Source organism: Canis lupus, chromosome 14 (assembly GCF_048164855.1).
Source record: "Canis lupus baileyi chromosome 14, mCanLup2.hap1, whole genome shotgun sequence".
Lineage (NCBI taxonomy): Eukaryota > Metazoa > Chordata > Mammalia > Carnivora > Canidae > Canis > Canis lupus.
In genome coordinates this window covers 44,869,576-44,889,130 of record NC_132851.1, presented here as the reverse complement: position 1 = coordinate 44,889,130, position 19,555 = coordinate 44,869,576, and the positions used below count along the sequence as shown (strand labels likewise).

Here is a 19,555-nt window from a genome sequence, read left to right as displayed (position 1 = left end):
CTACGTTAAGAACCTATTAGAGGAGAATGAGTTTGTAAAGAAGAAATAGCCATAGAGATAGAAAGTTAAGGGAGTAGCATAGAAGCTAAATGGAAGAGATTTCTAGAGGAGGATGCATCATTGGTGCTATTTTAGCTGAAAAGTCAAGACAAGTGATTTAACATGTCCACTTTAGGGACCGAGAGGACATAAATGACCTTTGTATTACCTATATAAAATGATGGCCTGGAAACTGAATGGAGTGTAAGAAGAATGCATGGAAGCTGAGGAGGTGGCCAGGGTTCATTTTGTAGTTGTTTGAAACCAGAATCCCTTTTCTTTCTTTTTAAAAATTAGTTAATTATTTTTATTTTTTTTTAACTTTTATTTATTTACAAAATTTTAACTCCAGAATAGTTAACCTACAATATTATATTAATTTCAACTTTACACTTCAGTGATTCAACAGTTCCATATATTTATTCACTGCTTATTAAAATGAGTACTTTTAGTCCCCATGATCTATTTCACCCAACCTACCTCCCTTCTGGTAACCATCTATCTGTTCCCTATAGTTAAGAGTCTGTTTTTTGGTTTATCTCTCTTTTTTCCCTTTGTTCATTTCCCCCCTCCAATTTTGTTTAAATGCCAGTTAGTTAACATACAGTGTAATGTTAGTTTCAGATGTAGAATTTAGTGATTCATCACTTAGATACAGCACCCAGTGATCCTCACAACATGTGCCCTCCTTAATACCTATCACCCATTTAACCCATTCCCCCACCTACCTCCCCTCCAGCAGCCCCTCAGTGTGTTTTTTGTAGTTAAGAGTTACATTTGTTTTATGCTTTACTTCTTTCTTTTTTCCCCCCTCTATGTTTTTCCGTTACGTTTTCCTAAATTCCACATATGAGTGAAATAATACAGTACTTTCTCTGACTGACTGACTTTCCTTAGCACGATACTCTCTAGCTCTATGCATGCCATTGCAAAAGGCAATGCTTAAATTCTACATATGAACAAAATCTTAGGGTATTAATCCTTCTCTGAGGGGCTTATTTTGCTTAGCAGATGCTCTCTAGATCCATCTACGTCATTGCAAATGACAATATTTCACTCTTTTTATAGCTGAATAATATTCTACTGTGTGTGTGTGTGTGCACAAGGATTCATTTTTTCTTTTTTTTTAAGGATTCATTTTTTCCCCCACATCTTCACCAACACTTGTTTCTTTAGTTTCTTTAGTTTTTTATTTTAGCCATTCTGACAGGTGTGAGGTGATATCTCATTGTGGTTTTGATTGGCATTTCTCTGATGAGTGATGTTGAACATCTTTTTCATGTATCTGTTGGCCATCTGTAGGTCTTCTTTGGAGAAATGTCTGTATCTTCTGCCCATTTTTAATTGGATTATTTGGATTATTTGTGGGGTTTTTTTGAGTTTTATAAGTTCTTTACATATTTTAGATACTAACCCTTTATTGGATATATCATTGCAAATATCTTCTCCCATTCGGTAGGTCGCATTTTAGTTTTGTTGTTTCCTTTACTGTGCAGAAGCTTTTTCTTTTTATGTAGTCCCAACAGTTTATTTTTACTTATGTTTCTTTTGCCTCAGGAAATCTATCTAGAAAGATGTTGCTAGGGCTGATGTCAGATAAATTACTGTCTGTGCTCTCTTTTAAGATTTTTGTGGTTTCAGGTCTCACGTTTAGGTTTGTAGTCTATTTTGAGTTTATTTTTGTGTATGATTTAAGAAAGTGGTCCATTTTCATTCTTTTGCATGTTGCTATCCAGTTTTCCCAACACCATTTGTTGAAGAGACTGACTTTTCCCATTGGGTATTCTTTCCTCCTTTGTTGAAGATTAATTGATTATATAGATTGGGGTTTATTTTGCACTTTCTATTCTGTTCCATTGATCTGTGTGTCTATTTTTGTATCAGTACCATACTGCTTTGATTACTGAAGCTTTGTAGTGATCCTGAAGTCTGGAATTGTGATACATCTCTAGTTGTGTTTTTCTTCTTCAAGATTTCTTTGGCTATTCAGTGTTTTGTGGTTCCATTCAAATTTTAGGATTGTGTTTTTTCTGGTTCTGTGAAAAATGCTGTTGGTAGTTTGATAGGGATTGTATTAAATGTGTAGATTGCTTTGAGTAATATAGACGTTTTAACAATATTTGTTCTTCCAATTCATGAACATGGGATGTTTTTCCATTTCTTTGTTGTTGTCTTTATTTCTTTCTTCAGTGTTTAATAATTTTTAGAGTACAGATCTTTTACAACTCTTTGGTTAAGTTTATTCCTATGTATTTTGTTATTTTTTGTTCAATTATAAATGAGATTATTTTCTTAAGGTTTTTTTCTGCTGCCTCATTATTAGTATATAGAAATGCAACCATTTGCTGTATATTGATGTATCCCTCTCACCTTACTGAATTTGTGTATCAGTTCTAGCGTTTTGTTTTGTTTTGTTTTGTTTTTGGGTAGAATCTTTTGATATTCTATAGATAGTATCATGACATCTGCAAATAATAAAAGTTTTATTTGCTCTTTACCAATGTGGATGTCTTTTATTTCTTTTTGTTTTCTCATTGCTGTGGCTAGGTCTTCCAGTACTATGTTGGAAAAAAGTGGTGAAAGTGGACATCCTTGTCTTATTCCTGACCATAAGGGGAAAAGCTTTCAGTTTTCCTGCATTGACTCCAATGTTAGCTGTGGGTTTTTCAAATAAGGACTTTATTATGTTGAGGTATATTCCCCCTTGACCTACTTTGTTGAAAGTTTTTATCATGAATAGATGTTGTACTTTTTTCAAATGCTTTTTTGCATCTATTGAAATATTGTTTTTATCCTTCCTCTTATTGATGGGATGTATCATATTGATTGATTTATGAATTGAACCAGCCTTGTATCCTGGGGATAAATCCCACTTGATTGTAGTGAATGATTTTTTAAATGTATTGTTGGATTCCATTTGCTAATATTTTGTTGAGGAATTTTGCATCTGTGTTCATCAGAGATTGGCTTGTAGTTCTCATTTTTTTGTGGTGTCTATCTGGTATTGGTATCAGGGTAGTGCTGGACTCAGAATGAATTTTGAAATTTTCCTTCTATTTTTTGGAAAAGTATGAGAAGAATGGGTATGAACTCTTCTTTTTTTTTTTTTTTTTTTTTTTTTTTGAACTCTTCTTTAAATATTTGGTCGACTTCCCCTGTGAAGCCATTCCTGGACTTTTGTTTGTTGGGAGTGTTTTGATTATTGATTCAGTTTTATTGCTGGTAATCAGTCTATTCAAATTTTCTATTCTTCAGCTTATTTTGGTTGGTTATGTGTTTCTAGGAGTTTATCCATTTCTTCTAGGTTGTCCCAATTTGTTGGCATATAGTTTTTCATAATATTTTCTTACAATTATTTGTTTTTCTGTGGTGTTTGTTATTTCTCCTTTTTTGTTTCTGATTTAGTCCTCATTTTTCTTCTTTCTTTCTTTCTTTCTTTCTTTCTTTCTTTCTTTCTTTCTTTTTTTTTTTTTTGATGACTTGGCTAAAGGTTTATCAATTTTGTCTATTTATTCAAAGACCCAGATCTCTACTATTGTTTTAGTTTCTATTTATTTATTTCTACTATTATCTTTATTATTTTCTTCTTTTGCTAATTTTACAGTTTTGTTTGTTATTTTTCTCACACCTTTTGGTATAAGATTAGGTTGTTTATTTGTGATTTTGCTTGCTTTTTGAGATAGGCCTGTATTGCACTAAATTTCCCTCTTAGAACTACTTTTGCTTTGTCCCAGAGATTTTGGATCATTGTGTTTTCATTTTCATTTCTTTCCATGTAGTTTTTAATTTATTTTTGACTCTTTGATTGACCCATTCATTGTTTTTAGTAGCATGCTTTTTAACCTCCATGTATTTGTACTCTCTTCAGATTTTTTCTTGTGGTTGATTTCTAGTTCCATAGTGCTGTGGTCAGAAAAATACACACGGTGTGACTTCATCTTTTTAAATTTTTTGAGGCTTGTTTTGTGTCCTAATATGTAGTTTACTCTGGAGAATGTTTCTTGTGCATTGAAAAATATGTATTTTACTGTTTTGGGATAGATTGTTTTAGTTGTCTGTTGAATCCATCTGGTCCAGTGTATCATTCAAAGCTACAGTTTTCTGGTTGATTTTCTGTTTGGATGATCTGTCTATTGGTATAAGTGGGGTGTTGAAGTCCCCTACTATTACTATATTACTGTTGATTGGATCCATAAATATTTATAACTATTATATCTTCTTTGTGGATTGTCCCCTTTATGATTATACAATGTCCATCTTTGTCTCTTGTTACAGTCCTTGGTTTAAAGTCTATTTTGTCTTAAGCATTAGTACCCTTGCTTTCCTTTGACATCCACTTACATGGTATATGTTTCTTCATCCCCTCATTTTCAATATGCAGGTCTGTTCAGGTCTGAAATGAGTCTTATAGGCAGCATGCTGGTCTTGTTTATTTATCTGTTCTGTTACCCTGTGTCCTTTGATTGGAGCATTTAGCTTCTTTATATTCACAGTAATTTTGATAGATAAGACTTTTTTATCATTTTGTACTTGTTCTGCAGTTGTTTTATATTTTTATTTGATCCTTCTCTTGCTCTCTTTCATGGTTTGCCGGCTTTCTTTAGTATTATATTTGGATTATTTTTCCTTATTATATTACTATTGTATCTATTACTGGATTTTGACTTGCAGTTACCATTAGGTTTGTATGTAACATCTGCATATAGCAGTTTATATTAAGTTGATTGTGATTTAAGCTTGAATCCATTCTTTACTCCTCTCCTCCTCATGCTTTACACATATGGTGTCCTAATTTACATCCTTTTTATTTTGTGAATCCCTTGACTGATTTTAACAGATACACTTATTTTTACTGCTTTTGTGTTTCCTACTTTTCATACTCTTACTAGTGGTCATTCCTTTCTACTCAAAAAGTCCCCTTTAACATTTATTCTTGGGCTGGGTTAGTGGTCGTGAACTCCTTTAGCTTTTGTTTGCCTGAGAAACTCTTTATCTCTCCTTGTGTTCTGAATGATAAACGGAGTATTCTTGGCTGCACATTTTTTCCTTTTAGAATTTTGGATATATCATGGCATTCCCTTCTGGCTTGCCGAGTCTCTACTGAAAAAGCCACTGATAGCTTTATGGGGTTTTCCTTATATGTAACTACCTGCTTTTCTCTTGCTGCTTTTAAAATTCTCTATCACTCATTTTTGCCATTTTAATTACTATGTGTCTTGGTATGGACCTCACTGGGTTGATGTTATTGGGGGAATCTCTGTGCCTTCTGGGTCTGGATATCTATTTCTTTCCCCAGATTTTGGGAAGTTTTCAACTATTATTTCTTCAAATAAATTTTCTGCTCCCTTTGTTCTCTGTTTTTCTTCCCATATCCCTATAAATACAAATGTTATTATGCTAGTATAATGATGTAGTCACTGGATTCCCTAAGTCTATTCTCTTTTTACCTAATTCTTTTCTTTCAGCACTCAGCTTGATTATTTTCTGTTATTCTGTCTTCCAGATTATTAATTCATTCCTCTGCTTCCTCTAGTCTGCTATTTATTCTAGCTAGTATAGTTTCAATTTCATTTATTACATTCTTTATCTCTGATGGATTATTTTTTATCTCTTTCTTAAGGGTCTCATTGAGTCCTCCACTCTTTCCTCAAGTCTAGTGAGTATCTTTATGATCTTTATTTTTTTTAAAGATTTTATTTATTTATTCACAATAGACATAGAGAGAGAGAGACAGAGGTACAGGCAGAGGAAGAAGCAGGCTCCATGACAGGAGCCTAACATGGGACTTGATCCCGGGACTCCAGGATCGCGCCCTGGGCCAAAGGCAGGCACCAAACCGCTGAGCCACCCAGGGATCCCTGATCTTTACTTTAAATTTTCTGTCAGGCATATTGCTTATATCTGTTTGCTTAGGTCTCTTGCTATGGTTTTGTCCTATTTTTCCTTTGGGACATTCTTCTGTCTCTTCATTTTGTCTCTCTGTGTTAGGAAGTCAGCTGTGTCTCCTGTTCTTGAAAGTAATGGCCTTATGAAGAAGAGGTTCTACGGTGTCCTGCAGTGCAGCATGTCCCCTGTTACCCATCATGTGGCCCTGTGTTCATACTGAGGAGAGGGGAGAGAAATGGATCCTTCCAGCTCCCTAGTCTCTAGGACAGGCTCTGAGATGAGTAAATAGCTCTCTCTGCCACATGTGCTAGGTGTTTTTCAAATTGCTCCTTCTACGTCGTGTCTCCCAGGGCTTTTTGTCATACTATATCTTTAAGGGTGGGAACTCAGCTTCCTGTTGCCCTCAGGACTCTCCCAAAGCTGAACCCCATGATTTTTAAAGTTCCAGGCTTTATATCCCACTGGTTATAAGAACTCACAAAATTCAGTCTTGCTTTCAAAGCCCAATGTTATGGGCTCCCTGGGATGATAGTCTGTTTCTTGCCCTTCTCCATGCCAGTGGCTCCCTTTCTTCTGTGGACTGCTAGGGTCCATTTTGCTCCCCCAGCATCCCCACCCTTCCTATCTTTTTACTATGGCCTCATCTCTACCTTTAGTTGAGGAATTTGTTCTGTCACAGTCTTGAGTTGGTTTTCTGGGTTATTTACACTGATATGAGTTTATCTAGTTGTATCCATGGGATAAGGTGAGTTTAGGGTCCTCTTACTCCATCATCTTCCCAATCTCCTTGGATTCCTTTTGCCATATGGCAGTATCCTTCCATACACTTCCACACTGTGTACAGTTCACACAGTATAAACTGCTGTTGTGGCTTAAAGTGTTGTCATTGTTGTTATGGGACTATCTTCTACAGTCAAATAAATGTTATATGTAGGGAATTCCCAGAATTATCCAGCTGCTGGATATTGTATCAGTATTTTTGGACTTTGCCAGTATTTTGACAATTATCATTTGTAGTTTCTTTGATAACATGAGACATTGGTTGTAAGGCATACTTAAGGCTTAAATTCAGTCCTTTATGAAGCATGGCTACTATTTATTTCCCAGTATTAATTCCAAAACTTTCTTAGTTATTCTGTCTCCTTAGTGTAAATTATAAAGTTAATAGGTGATCTTGCAACATCATGAACTCAGACAAAAATGCAGGAAATGGCTCCACCTTGGATATTATTAATTCTGAACACAATTGGATTATGACTATCTTAACTCTGATTATTTTGTATCTTATGAATTGCCTACATTTGTTTTTAAAGAAGTCTTTCAGGCTTCTATCATTTTGTAGTAACATTAAAAGCAAATTTTTATAAGGATTACAATATGATCTTAAATAAGATGAAAATGTATTATAGAATTGGCAGAAAGCCAGAAGACGTTTTATTTCAGTGTGCTGCTTATGTGCCACTGTTACATGTGCTGTTGTTTTGAATTGGACATTAAAGGAGATTCTCTTGATTTATGTATAGTTGGACTTGTAGGCCACCTTAGAGGAGAAATATTTGAAAACTAAGTTTTAGTCTTGGTAGTTGAAGAAAAGCCATTATTAAATGTCTCCACTTCCTTTCTTTTCATCTGGTTAAGCCTATTCAAGAATTTAGCTCATCCACCATTAATTCAGGAGGTTCTTCATGAGCTCTTTAGATGAGAAAGGTACCTCTTATTTTTGATGACATAATATCGTGATCATGTCTGTTATAACACTTTTCATATTGAAACCTTATGATTATCTGTCTCTTCCAATATCTGAATATTCCTGAAAGAATGGGACATTTTTATCCTTTTTGTAACTCTGGTGTTTAGCAGGCTATAGTCACATAAGAGAAGCTCAATTGAATCATGTTAAGCAATAAAATAACCTCAGTATTATTCAGGTTTTCTAGAGGACCTTTTCCTTATGCAAAAAATTCAAAAGGGCAACTTCCAGAAGAGTAGAAATAAATAGAAGAGTATTTATGTGCCCATTCTCACACAGTTGTAATTCCTCCTAACTCTTGACTTTTCTGGGCCTGTGCAGCACATTTATTTGAAGCTTTTAATATAGAAACAAAATGTTAGAAATAGAAGAGACTAGAGAGAATATCATATACTGAAACCCCGTAGTTTAAGGAATGAATCTCTGTGTTTTTACCCTCTACCCCTGATGGACCTGTGATTGGATCAAAATTTTTTTTTCCAGTGTAGTGGTCTATTTGTTTATTTACTTATTTATTTCTCATTCAGTATGTATTCCATCTTCTTCTGTTAACAGCATCCTATTGCTCTTAGGAAGCTATCCATCTTCTGTTCTCAGTCAATGTCCTGATTCTAAGAAGGGAAAGGATTCCGGTCCCTCACCTATTTCTATATCTAGACCTTTGTGCCTTTTTCAAAATGAGTTTGCATTAGAAAAATTCACTCATGAGTTTGGTTCTCCACCTCTCCTTCAAATAGAGTATGAATCTAGGAAAGGAGTAGCTAGAGTTATGTATTTACTATCCCCTCCCTAGCCTCCTATTTCTATCCATGTTCTTCAACATGTGTTTATATCAACTCCTGAATGTCCAGTGACCAGATGATTACTACAGATATTCAAGGACAATTTAATGATGTCTTTGTCACTTAGATCTTATGATTCAGATTAATAAATGTGACAAAATACATTTATAAAGAAATCCACAGTTCCATCATCACCAGTGGTTGTAAGCTATATAAATTGTATGTGTAATCAAAATTATGGCCTATTTGCATAGAAATTTTACCTTTCCAATTAACAAATATCCAAATAGTCAAATTATGCTAATTTAGTTAAGAATGTCATTTTTAGTCTGTGACATTTTAGACTCCATTAGATTAATGAGAGAGAAATTGAAAGTAACCTCTTTGAAACTAGAATTCTAATTGGAAATCTTAGGATTTTAAAACAAGAATCTGTGTTCTGAATTTCTGTTGCATGTGTTTAGATGGGTAACCTCTTCTTTAGTGTCCTTCCCTCAGGAACTTAAAAGAAACACTAAAATGAGATAGCAGTTCACTAAAGCAGGATCCCTGCCCCAAGGGTTGGCAAAGTGCATCCTGCCTCACTGTTTCTTTTGAGGCATTTACAAGGGAAAAAAATATCAGTTTACCAGAGTCAGCCCCTCTGGCCAAAGTCTTTCTCACTTCCAAATAATGGATCCTAAATGGAAGAACAAAAAAAAAGGTAAAGTGCCAACATTTTGTTAAAAGTTTTAAAAACATATTCAAAATTTTATGAAAGTGAAAAGAAAAGAAATATACCAGAAGAGAGAACTGGCCTGCAAAAACACCCTGGAAAGCGATCATAGGTACTACTTTAAGTCTATGAAGTCCTCTTCTCATCAAATGGAATTTCTCCACAAATGCTCCGTGAGTTTCCAGGTGATGGCAAGAACAAAAGCCTTACTCGTGAAGGTTTTATTTACAAATATATTTTGAGCAGAATTTAGGAGGACAGTATAGTTCAAGTCGTAAATAAAACATCTGGAGATTTCAGAAGCAAGGAAGAAAAGATTATTATGGAGTGCTAATTATTCCAGTCTGAATTTGGGATCATTTGATCCAAATTAACTTCTTGAATAGACCCTTACTGGCCTAATTTCAGGTTAGAGATTAAGAACCGTTTTCATGAAAAATAGAATATTCAGTTAAATGTGTCTTTCAGTTTCAAAATGTCTTTAACATCTAAAAGTTAAAAATTTTAATTTTTACTTTTACATATCAGTGAGATACTTAGATTAACTGCAGGGATGGCTTGTACATTTTCATTTCAAGATTTAACTGAAAATTTAAGAGTATGCAATGAGGGCTTATGGATGCAACTCTAATGGCCAGTGCAGCATCATGCAGTCTTTCTATTCATAGAGCATTTAATGAATAAAGGTAGATGTGGAGAAGAGGGAAACATCTACACAAATATTAAAACTGCAGAAGTTAGAATCACATAATGAAGACTAGAGTTAATTGCTACTGTGAGTGTTGTTAAGATACCCTGGGCTTACCATGCACTCTGTGCTCCTGCAGTCGTATGTGAAGAGTCCCCACAAGGAAGTAATTTTGTTTGTGAAATGCCTCCTGGAATTATTAGACTATTAGAAATGAGTACAATGATGTAACAGCATTGAGAACACAGAGACATTCTTTTTTTGTCTCCTGAAATGTGTTCTGGAAAACACTAAAACAGAGATCCACTCCAGAAAAAACAAAAGCATGGCATGTCCAGCTTCGTTTGGAAAGCACCGTGCACCATCCTTTCAGAGAATAGACATGTCCATTAGCACAATAGAGGTTTAGAAAATACTTCAATAAAGAAGAATTTGACTTTGTTATCTGCATATTTCCCAAACTTAGATGACTTTGAAGCCCTTTTTAAAAGCAACACCTACTAACATCAAACAGAACTAGCAAAATAGGCACATCTTTTGGTGAATATTGATAATAAGGTCACTTATGATTGAAATCAGCATCAAGCTAGTAATGCTAAGAGATACATGATGTATTCCATTCGCTGGAATGGAATATTTTTCTTTTGAAGTTAAAGAATTAATTTTCACAGTCTAGTTTATACATCAAGTTTTGAGATCTCCAGTGGCGCGAGGTAGATCCTCAGAGGCTGTCATCCTTAGGTCCTGTGCCAAAGAATTGTGTTCTGGCTCTGCAAAGCTGAGGGTTAGATACAGAAATATGATGACTACAGAAATAGGAGACTGGCATATTTTGAGACCTTACTTAATTGGATGAACTGTCCAAGTTCAAGTCCTTATCATTAATCATTGGAACATTTGCAGTATTCTGTTGCAAACCTTTCCTCGTACCTGTACTAGAGTAATGTCTAAGCTACAAATCTGACCATGCAATTCACCCCTAATATCTTTCAGTGACTCCATATCAGTTTCTGGATAAAATTTTCAAAGTTTCTAGAATTTATCATAACCATGACCATCTTTTCCAAGATGAGGTTGGAGAAATTCTGTGCATTTATCCAGATGTTTTGACTTGTTGGTCCACTGAAAAAGTCTCTTCTAGCAGGACGTGACTAAGCAACAATCCATGAACTCTGGAATGCAGTTAAAGAAAATCTTTTGAAAGTAACCACAGCTGCCCCTTTAATACATTGCCTAAAATAACAAGGTCACCCATTTCCAGTATTTGAAATGGATCAAAATATAAAATGAACTTGGACATCCACCTTGAGGAAATTTGGTGGGCTCATGAAAGTTTAATGGAAAACAATAATTTTGCACAATCATGCCACTGCCTAGCAAGCAGTGTGTGTAGCATGCAGAAAAGCCTTCAACCTCTCTGTTACTGTCTTGTCCTCTTACACAACTGTCAGAAAGGGGGAAAATGAGTATAGTTGAAAGCACTAAAGGCTAAAGAAAATATAAATAGGTTCTTAACGAGTCAGTCACATTAATGTGATCAGGTCCATAGAAGGAATTGCTTGAATGAACACTGACTATTCTCAGGAAAGACTTTATTGATTACTTTTAGCATTCTATATAGGATAGATTTGGTTTATTGAGACTTTGACTGTGGGAAGAATATGAAGGAGCGTCCATACCTTATATCCCTTCACTTTTCAGGCAACGTTTGTCATTTGTGGACATCAGCTTACAAGTGTCCACTCTGTTGCTTCTCCCTCCTCGCATAACAGCTCACTACCATGCTCTACCTTTTTATTTGTTCAGGTAACATCCATTTATGTAACTTTTTAGACTTAATATAAATGGCATAAAACACAGCCTTAAGCAAATGGCTGTACCATCCATCAATTCAGTGACTCAGGAGATGATACCATTACATATGGAATAGAACCATTGTTCAGCATTTCTCACAGCAGCATTGCTGCTTGCAGAGTTCCCATATTTCCTGTTACAGAAAGACTGAAGGCTTAAGTAATTATGATGGGAGACACTTTGCACTGTGTACACTTAATCCTTCCTTGAGCAGCATAATCTTCTGAGAAATACATAAATGAACAAAAGACACTGCAGGTTATGTGCATTTTCATTTCAAGAAGATTGCCTTTTTTATTGTTTCTTACTGAGTGTCAATATTCTGAAGCTGTAAAAAGAAGAGTAGAAATGAAAGGAGGTGGAAATAAAGATGTTAACAATTGAGCAATGTAGTCAAGGAGCCTCAGCTTTGAGAGTATATCATTCATTATATGGCACAACACCAGTATTACTAGTACTTTTAATGTTTTTAAATGCTGGCAAATGTTTCTGTTGACAAACTTATTCCCAGGGGGTCCCTATAACTCAGGTCACTCAGGTGCTGATTTTTAAATTACCATTGTGATGAATTCAATTACTACTGTGACCTAAAAGAATAAATGGTCTTCCTAAAATGCTTTTCTCTTTGGAAAGGTCTAGAGTGTTAGGGCTGGATAGGACCTTAGAGATTATCTGATTTACTGTTCCATAAATGTGTCTGATGCAAGACTCTTCTGAGAACTTTTAAAAAAGTTCTCAGGTTTTTTAAAAGATACAGATTCTCAGGCTACTCCCCTAGATGCTTTGTTAGTTAAGTTCAACATGAATCTATGAACCTACATTTTGTGACAAAGATTCTGGATGACTCTTAGCAGCAGGCAGGTTTGGGAAAAGCCAAATTAATCCCACTTTTTTTTTCTTATTTTATAGACGAGCAAGCAGATCCCCAGATAGATTGATTCATCAGAGTTGTGTACTGCACATTTTAAACTTGAGGTTAGTTTGGAAAAAAAAATGTTGATAGGCAATCTTTATGCAGCCTATAGCAGGTAATGGGAGAATGTACTTTCTTAGAATTTCAGTCTCTGTATTGAATAGAATAATGCCATTTAGAGGATTATGGCCAAAGTGATAGGAGACACTTTGCTTTGTATACAATAGTGGTTCTTAACCAAGGATGATTTTACTCACCAAGTGACGTCTGACAATGCCTGGAGATAGATTTTTGGTGTCACAACTAAGGGGAGAACTGTACCACTTATTGGTATGTAGTATACAGAGGCAGGGATGCTACTAAAACACGCTGCAATGAACAGAATATCCCCCTACAAGAAAGAATTATTTTGACTAAAATGTCAGTAGAGTCCAGGTTGAGGAACCTTGGTATTCACTTAATCCCTTCTTAAGCATCATCTCTCTGTGTGATTCTTACTCATAATATTTAGTCATGTTTGAGAAGTAGGACATAGTTTCTAATTTTCTCCCTAACGTTAGGTAGAAACCTTATATCAAAGCTAAGCAGGATATTTATTTGTCTATGTCATGCTTTATTTAGATTGGATGAAGTTAATTTTTTTTCCTTGAGATCATACAGTAAATCATTTTAGAAACCCTCCCTCCTCCTATTCAGGTACCCCTTTCTATTCCTAAAGGAATAGAATTATGGCCGCTTTGACCTTGCTGCATTCTGTACCTAAATAACCCACACGCCAATTCTCTGGGGTCAGCTCAAGTAATAGTGTTGATATCTGCTGATTTTTAACAGAAATAGACAGAATTTTGGTCCAAAATAAACCAATGGTTAAGTGAATGGACTTACTCAGTTTACTTAGAGTAATTTATTTTCCACCTCAGACTGATTTTTTTCTAATTTTTCTCAATTCTAGTTTCTTTCCATCTCTTTTATCAAAACTTAATTCAGATCCTCATCATCATTTTCTTGAACCACTGAAATAAACACCTAACACTAAAATAACCTCCTACCTTTTCTGCACTTTTGCCATCTTCCTGCCCATTCTTCACGTAACAAATTATCCTTGTAAAATACTTTTTCCCCATTCCATCAGTGGTCTCTACTCTATAAGAATGTTTCCCAAACTTGGATTAAATATGGAATCTTTTTAAAGGGAAAACAAATTCCTTCATATCATTTGTACAATCTTGAATTATTTTAAAATAACTTATACATGTGTAAACATAAAACCAAATTTATCCTCTTTAATACAACTATGAATCCAAAAAAATTTCAAATGAAAAATGAACCAAACATACAACAAAGAAAATTCAAAATTATAATATTAATTCAATATGTGCCCATTAATATTGTCCAGAATCTGCAACAGTGCTTGCCATAGTTCTTTTATTTTCAGATGTCTGTATCATATAGTGAGCTGTGGCATGACTCAATTTGTCTAATTCTTTGTTTTGTTGCTGGCATGAACACATTACTTAAATATAAAAGCTGACTCTGTTCTTTTCACATTAGCCCAGGATAAATAAATGTTGTACACTAGGACAAGCAAAAAATGCAGAACGAAGATAAACGCAGGCACTAGTAATTGAAAAGCTACATCATCCAGGTCCCAATATTGTTGTCTTGTATTTCTTTATATTGTGAGAGTAAAAACACAGATCTAAGAATTCCCACTGGTAACTCACAGATAAAGGCTGTGAGTTTGAGTGCTCTTTTCTCATCAATGAGGAACACTGATCTACTGAATTGAGTTTAAGTTCCAAAGCCAGGCATGTAAAGTCCTCACTGTGCTGCTGTTCTTTCCTCATCCCTCCAGGCTCATCAGTGGGCGTTCACTTATTACCCAGTGTTATTGAGCTCACCAGATTGTCCTGCCCGCATGCTATTTGAGCCCTCTGTGCTTCCACTTCTGCTACTTCATCTAAACCCTACATTCCCAGTTTGTTTTTTTATATCTTAACCATCCTTCAAGATAGCCTGCGTGTCGTTTCCTCTGAAACCATTTCTAGAACTCGAGGTAGAAATGTAACTCCTCCTGTGGACCAAGGACACCCTGTGTTCATCTCTAGCCTGTCTCTTCCCTTGTAATAGTAGCTCTGTTCATTCCCTCTCTCGAGAGTGGGCATGGTACCACTGGCACCCAGCTCAGACCCTGACATACTAGTAGTCACTAGGGTGAAACAGTTTCAGTTAAAGAGTAACCTCTGGTAACCGCATTGGGCTTTTGTTTGTTTCCAATACTCAGAATTGAATATACTTAAAGAAAAATGATAGTTGAAAAATGTACTAGATTTAAAATCTGGGAACTTGGATTCACATCTTGACCTGGCGTTTGTTCGTAGGTACAAAATGGAGATAAATAATCAGCATTGCACACCGGTTTTGCAGATGTGCAAAATTCTGGGACAATATCTGGCAAACAGGCATATATTCATTAAATATTAGTTTCCCTACTATAGTAATATATTACACTTCACTTCTTTTTATAGACTTTAGTGATTTGAAATTAATTTTGTTATCAGTGGAGCTTCAAATATGTATACTTCCTTATTGCACTTAGATTGAAGTCTAGTATTCATTATTTTCCTAAACTGAGTTTCAGCATTGCTGTATAAAATAGATGACACGATCAATTTTTTCTTTTCATCCTCATGGGATACTTCACTCTCTTTAACTATTTATATTTATTCAGAACATATTTCTTTTCTTTTATTGCCACAGGCATGAGAGAGCCTCTACTGTGTTCTTTATTACTTAGAGAAACCTGTCTTGTTCCATCTCTTTGTGGTCTGTTTTCATCAGAAAGCATCTACTTTTGAGAAGTATTTTCTTTACCTGCATTATATCATTGAATTTCTTTTTTTTATGCTTTCATATGGATATTAGACCCTACTTCTTCAATTCTTTGGGTAATAAAGAGGCTTAGGTGAAATTTATCATAAAAGTAAGTTATGTGGAATTGAACAGTATGGAAAATTTCTCTAATCCATGGATTCCTAGATCTTCTTGTGTTTTATAAGCAGAAATTGATATAATGTAGATATAAAGGCAACTGAGACAGGTGTAGCTAATGCTGACAAGGAAAAAATAAAAAAAGGTGTCTAAGAGACTGCATTTTGTTTATTATAGGATGAAATGCTAACTACAAACTACAGGAATTCCTAAAAGAAAATTCTTTTTTTTTCCCGAAAAGAAAATTCTTTTTTTTCCCCTCAAAGATTTTATTTATTCATGAGACACACACAGAGAGAGAGAGAGAGAGAGAGAGAGAGAAAGAGGCAGAGACACAGGCAGAGAGAGAAGCAGGGAGCCCGACGCGGAACTCGATCCTGGGTCTCGATCCCGGGTCTCCAGGATCAGGCCCTGTGCTGAAGGTGGCACTAAACCGCTGAGCCACCTGGGCAACCCCAAGAAAATTCTTAATAATGGATACTCACTGGTACAAGAAACTTTAGGCTAGATAGAAAAAAAAAAAAATCACAGATAAGGGAATAGCCAAAAGATGAATCAGGCTACAAAGGGATGTGATTAGTGTCACTAGAGACAAAGTTAATTTCAACTTCACATTTTGAGGATAGGAGTAATGAAATGTTTTGTCATACAGTAGCAAGCATTCATAGATGACCCACAAGAAATTCCTCTTACCACAATTATTCTGTTTTTTTTTTTTTTACCATCCTGTGTGCCACAAGTGGTTTTTTATTGAATTAAGCTGCACCTGTCGTACCCTGACCCTTTTCACCTTCAGCCTACTTCCTGAATTCAATTCAAATTAAAATCTTAGTGACTTTTGGTGGATAGATTCATGATTAACAGGAAAAAAAAAAACAAAAAACAAACCTTGAATATTTGAAACCTTTCTTCTAGAAAGGCATTTGGTTCTGTTTTTGTCCCTTTCATCACAATCATGAAGACTACCACTTTACCATCTGGTAGGAAATAAAAGAGAACCTTAGGGTCTTGTTTTCTAAGTTGGGAATAAAGTCATTTGAGTTGGCAAATCTCATTGAACAGTTATAAGTTTACAAGTACTGACCTCAGGCGTTTTTGTATCCATGTTGCTTGCATTTGGACCACAGTTAACGTATGTCATTGCTAGAGACTGAGCACTGTTCGACAGCTTGCACAAAGAAGAGAAATGGACAGAACTCCATGTGTTTCTGCTTCCAGATCTCTTGTTCAATATAACTGTTTAAAAAAATAAAATTATTAGGGCTGTTACAACCTGTACATTTGATTTCATGTTTTTTGTTTTTTTTTTTGTTTTATTTTATTTTTTTACTTGTCCTCCATGTTCATTTTGACTGCTTTAAGGTTACCAATATCATTTATATTTTAGGTTGGTTTAAAAAACAACTTCTTTCTGTGCTTTTGTGTCAGCTACTCTGCATGCAGGGTAATATCCCTTGCTCTTGAAGACCTTGCAGTCTATTGGAAGAGAATATAATTCTCAAGAAAATGACAAGACAAGCCACAGGCTGGGTGAAAATATTTGCAAAAGACATACATGATAAAGGACTGTTATGTAGGTTCATTGATTGTAAGAAACGTAACATTTAATTGCCTGTTACAGGAGGAGGAAGCTATACATGTGTGGAGTCAGCATGTATATGGGAAGTCTGTATTTTCCACTCACTTTCGCAGTGAATCTAAAGCTGTTCTTAAAAAATAGTCTGTTTTAAAAAATGATAAAGCCATATCATGTTAAATGCTATAAAACAGGGTTGTAAGAAGTGTAGGAGCCCAGAGAAAGGAGGTTTATTCAACCTAGGGAGATTTGGAAGGATTTCACAGAAGTAGTGATATTTAGATTAGGTTTTAAAAGGCAAATAGAATTTTACCTGTAGAAAGGTGCAAGGCAGGAATTACAGGTAAAAGAGGAGAAGGGGGATTTGAGGAAAGAGCTTAAACAAAAGGGAGGGGGGAGGAGCAGGAGGAGGAAGTAGGATGTACTCTGAATGCCTTATAATTCTGACTGAAGCCTGAGTTTATAGTAGTCCTACGTCATTGGACTTGAGGGACATGTTGTGAATTGTCATTTTGTCGGTCATACTGATGACTGAGGTCTAGGGAACAAGCCATTGGCTATTTGTGAAAAATAGAACAGATAATACTTACTAGGTGCTTACTTTTGTTGTTAGGGATTATCGCATGTAATTCTCATGTTACCTAAACCAAATTTGGCTGCCCATCAACTGAAAGATCATGACTCAAGAGACAAGTTTTGATTGGAAAGAAATTTGAACTTTATTCCGGAAGCTGGCAACCTGAGGAGAATGTGGACTCTTGTACAGAAGCCAACTCTGAGGTTTCTGCCTGGCCCAAGGATTTTTAAAGTTTTAGTGTAGTTAATTCGTCAAGGGAATGCAGCGGCCTTCAACATTTTCTTGATTCATGCAGACTCAATGATGCCAGCTATAAAAGTTCTCTCAGTGAGAGGGTGTTGTGCAAGCGGCTCTCTTTCTTGTTTCATGATGTGCTGGAGTACCCTGTTCTCTTTGCAAAAGAAGGCAAGGTCTACAGATGCACAAAGGGATGTCAGTAGAGTCATCTGTGTAACCTAAAAAAGAAAAACATTTTGGTAAAGAACTACTGGGCTAATAATCAGAAAGCCAAGGTGGCTTCAGACAGACTTGTTGGGAATCTATGGCCTGGAAAAGTTCTAGTCTTTCATTCCTCAAGGCCAATGGTCTGCAAATCTCAAAGAACATAAATTAGTTCTGTTATAGATCACAGACCTTGGGTCAGCAAGTGAATGTGCTAACTTGAAGCAAGTGTGCTAACTTGAAGCAAACTTGAAGCAGGTCCCTTAAGACTAACCAGAGTGGTGTTATACACACAGAACACCCTTTGTTGCTGGGCATTACTGTCTCAGTTTGCCATTGAAGAGACTAAGGCAAGGAGAGGTTAAGTAACTGCCCGAGTTCATACAGCTAGTCAGTAGCAGAGCTGAGACTCAAATCCAGACATTATGGCATCGAAGCTTACATGACTGGTCACTCTGAGGAGTGGTGTGAATGAAACATTCTGAGGGAGGAACTGAATGCAGATCAGATGTTATTGCTCATCTTTTGTTTTTCCAGGTATCCCTGCAAGGAAATAGACTAACAGCCGCAGTTGACTGCAGTCCTGTCATACTTTCGTGATGTTTCCCTTGGCCAGAAATGCACTAAAAAGGTTCAAGATTCGAAGTATTCAACCAATTAGGTCAAGACAGAAACACAAAAAACACTCACCAGATTTCCATGACAAATACGGTGACACTGTACTAGCCAGTGGGACCGCTTTCTGTGTTGTTGCATGGGTGTATACAGCCACACAGATTGGGATAGAATGGAACCTATCTCCAGTTGGAAGAGTCACCCCACAAGAGTGGAATGATGAGTAACCATCAAAGTTACTTAATACAAAATTGTTTCAAAATTCAAAACTTGTCATTTAAGTACTCTGCTGCTTATTAAAATATAGCATAATTGAAGAAATAAAATATATTTGAAACCTTTAAAAAGTCATTGAAAATAGTCATTATAGTGCCTAGAAGCAAGACAGTAGCAGTGGGTATGGATTATAGGATTATAGGAGATTAAGAATAATAAATATTTCAAAGTAGAATTAATAAAACATGTACTTTCTGGCTTTAATGATTTATTACTAGGTATCCCTCTGTGGGCATACACACCTTAAAATTAGTTTAATTGTTTTGGCAAGTTCTATTAAATCTTTCATTAAAACATACTCGTAATAAAAAAAAAAACGTATTCATAATCTGACTATTTTTCACATCCTTAATCTTTCCCACCATGTTTGAATCAACCATACTCTCGCTAGGGTTATTATAAAAACTTTCTAACCAGTTTCCCTGCTTCCCCCCAAACGTGCACCCTCTGTG

General features: G+C 35.6%; 2 protein-coding genes across 4 annotated transcripts in view; both read left to right on the top strand.

Moving 5' to 3' along the window:
* GABRA4 (gamma-aminobutyric acid type A receptor subunit alpha4) overlaps positions 1-18,850 on the top strand; it is a 218,870-nt gene extending 200,020 nt beyond the window's left edge. Inside the window, exons 10-12 of one of the 3 annotated variants that reach the window (XR_012007085.1) lie at positions 5,660-5,695; positions 12,624-12,689; positions 18,750-18,777. The gene's annotated coding sequence lies outside the window, so the exon portion shown is untranslated. Of the gene's footprint in view, positions 1-5,659; positions 5,696-12,623; positions 12,690-18,749 lie in introns of all 3 variants that reach the window. The other 2 variants (XR_012007084.1, XM_072774945.1) reach the window with 2 other exon arrangements.
* On the top strand, positions 18,812-19,174 carry COX7B2 (cytochrome c oxidase subunit 7B2). The gene has a single exon (XM_072774946.1). The coding sequence runs from the start codon at positions 18,812-18,814 to the stop codon at positions 19,052-19,054; it is 243 nt and encodes an 80-aa protein (XP_072631047.1). The 3' UTR covers positions 19,055-19,174.
* The last annotated feature ends 381 nt before the right edge of the window (positions 19,175-19,555 follow it).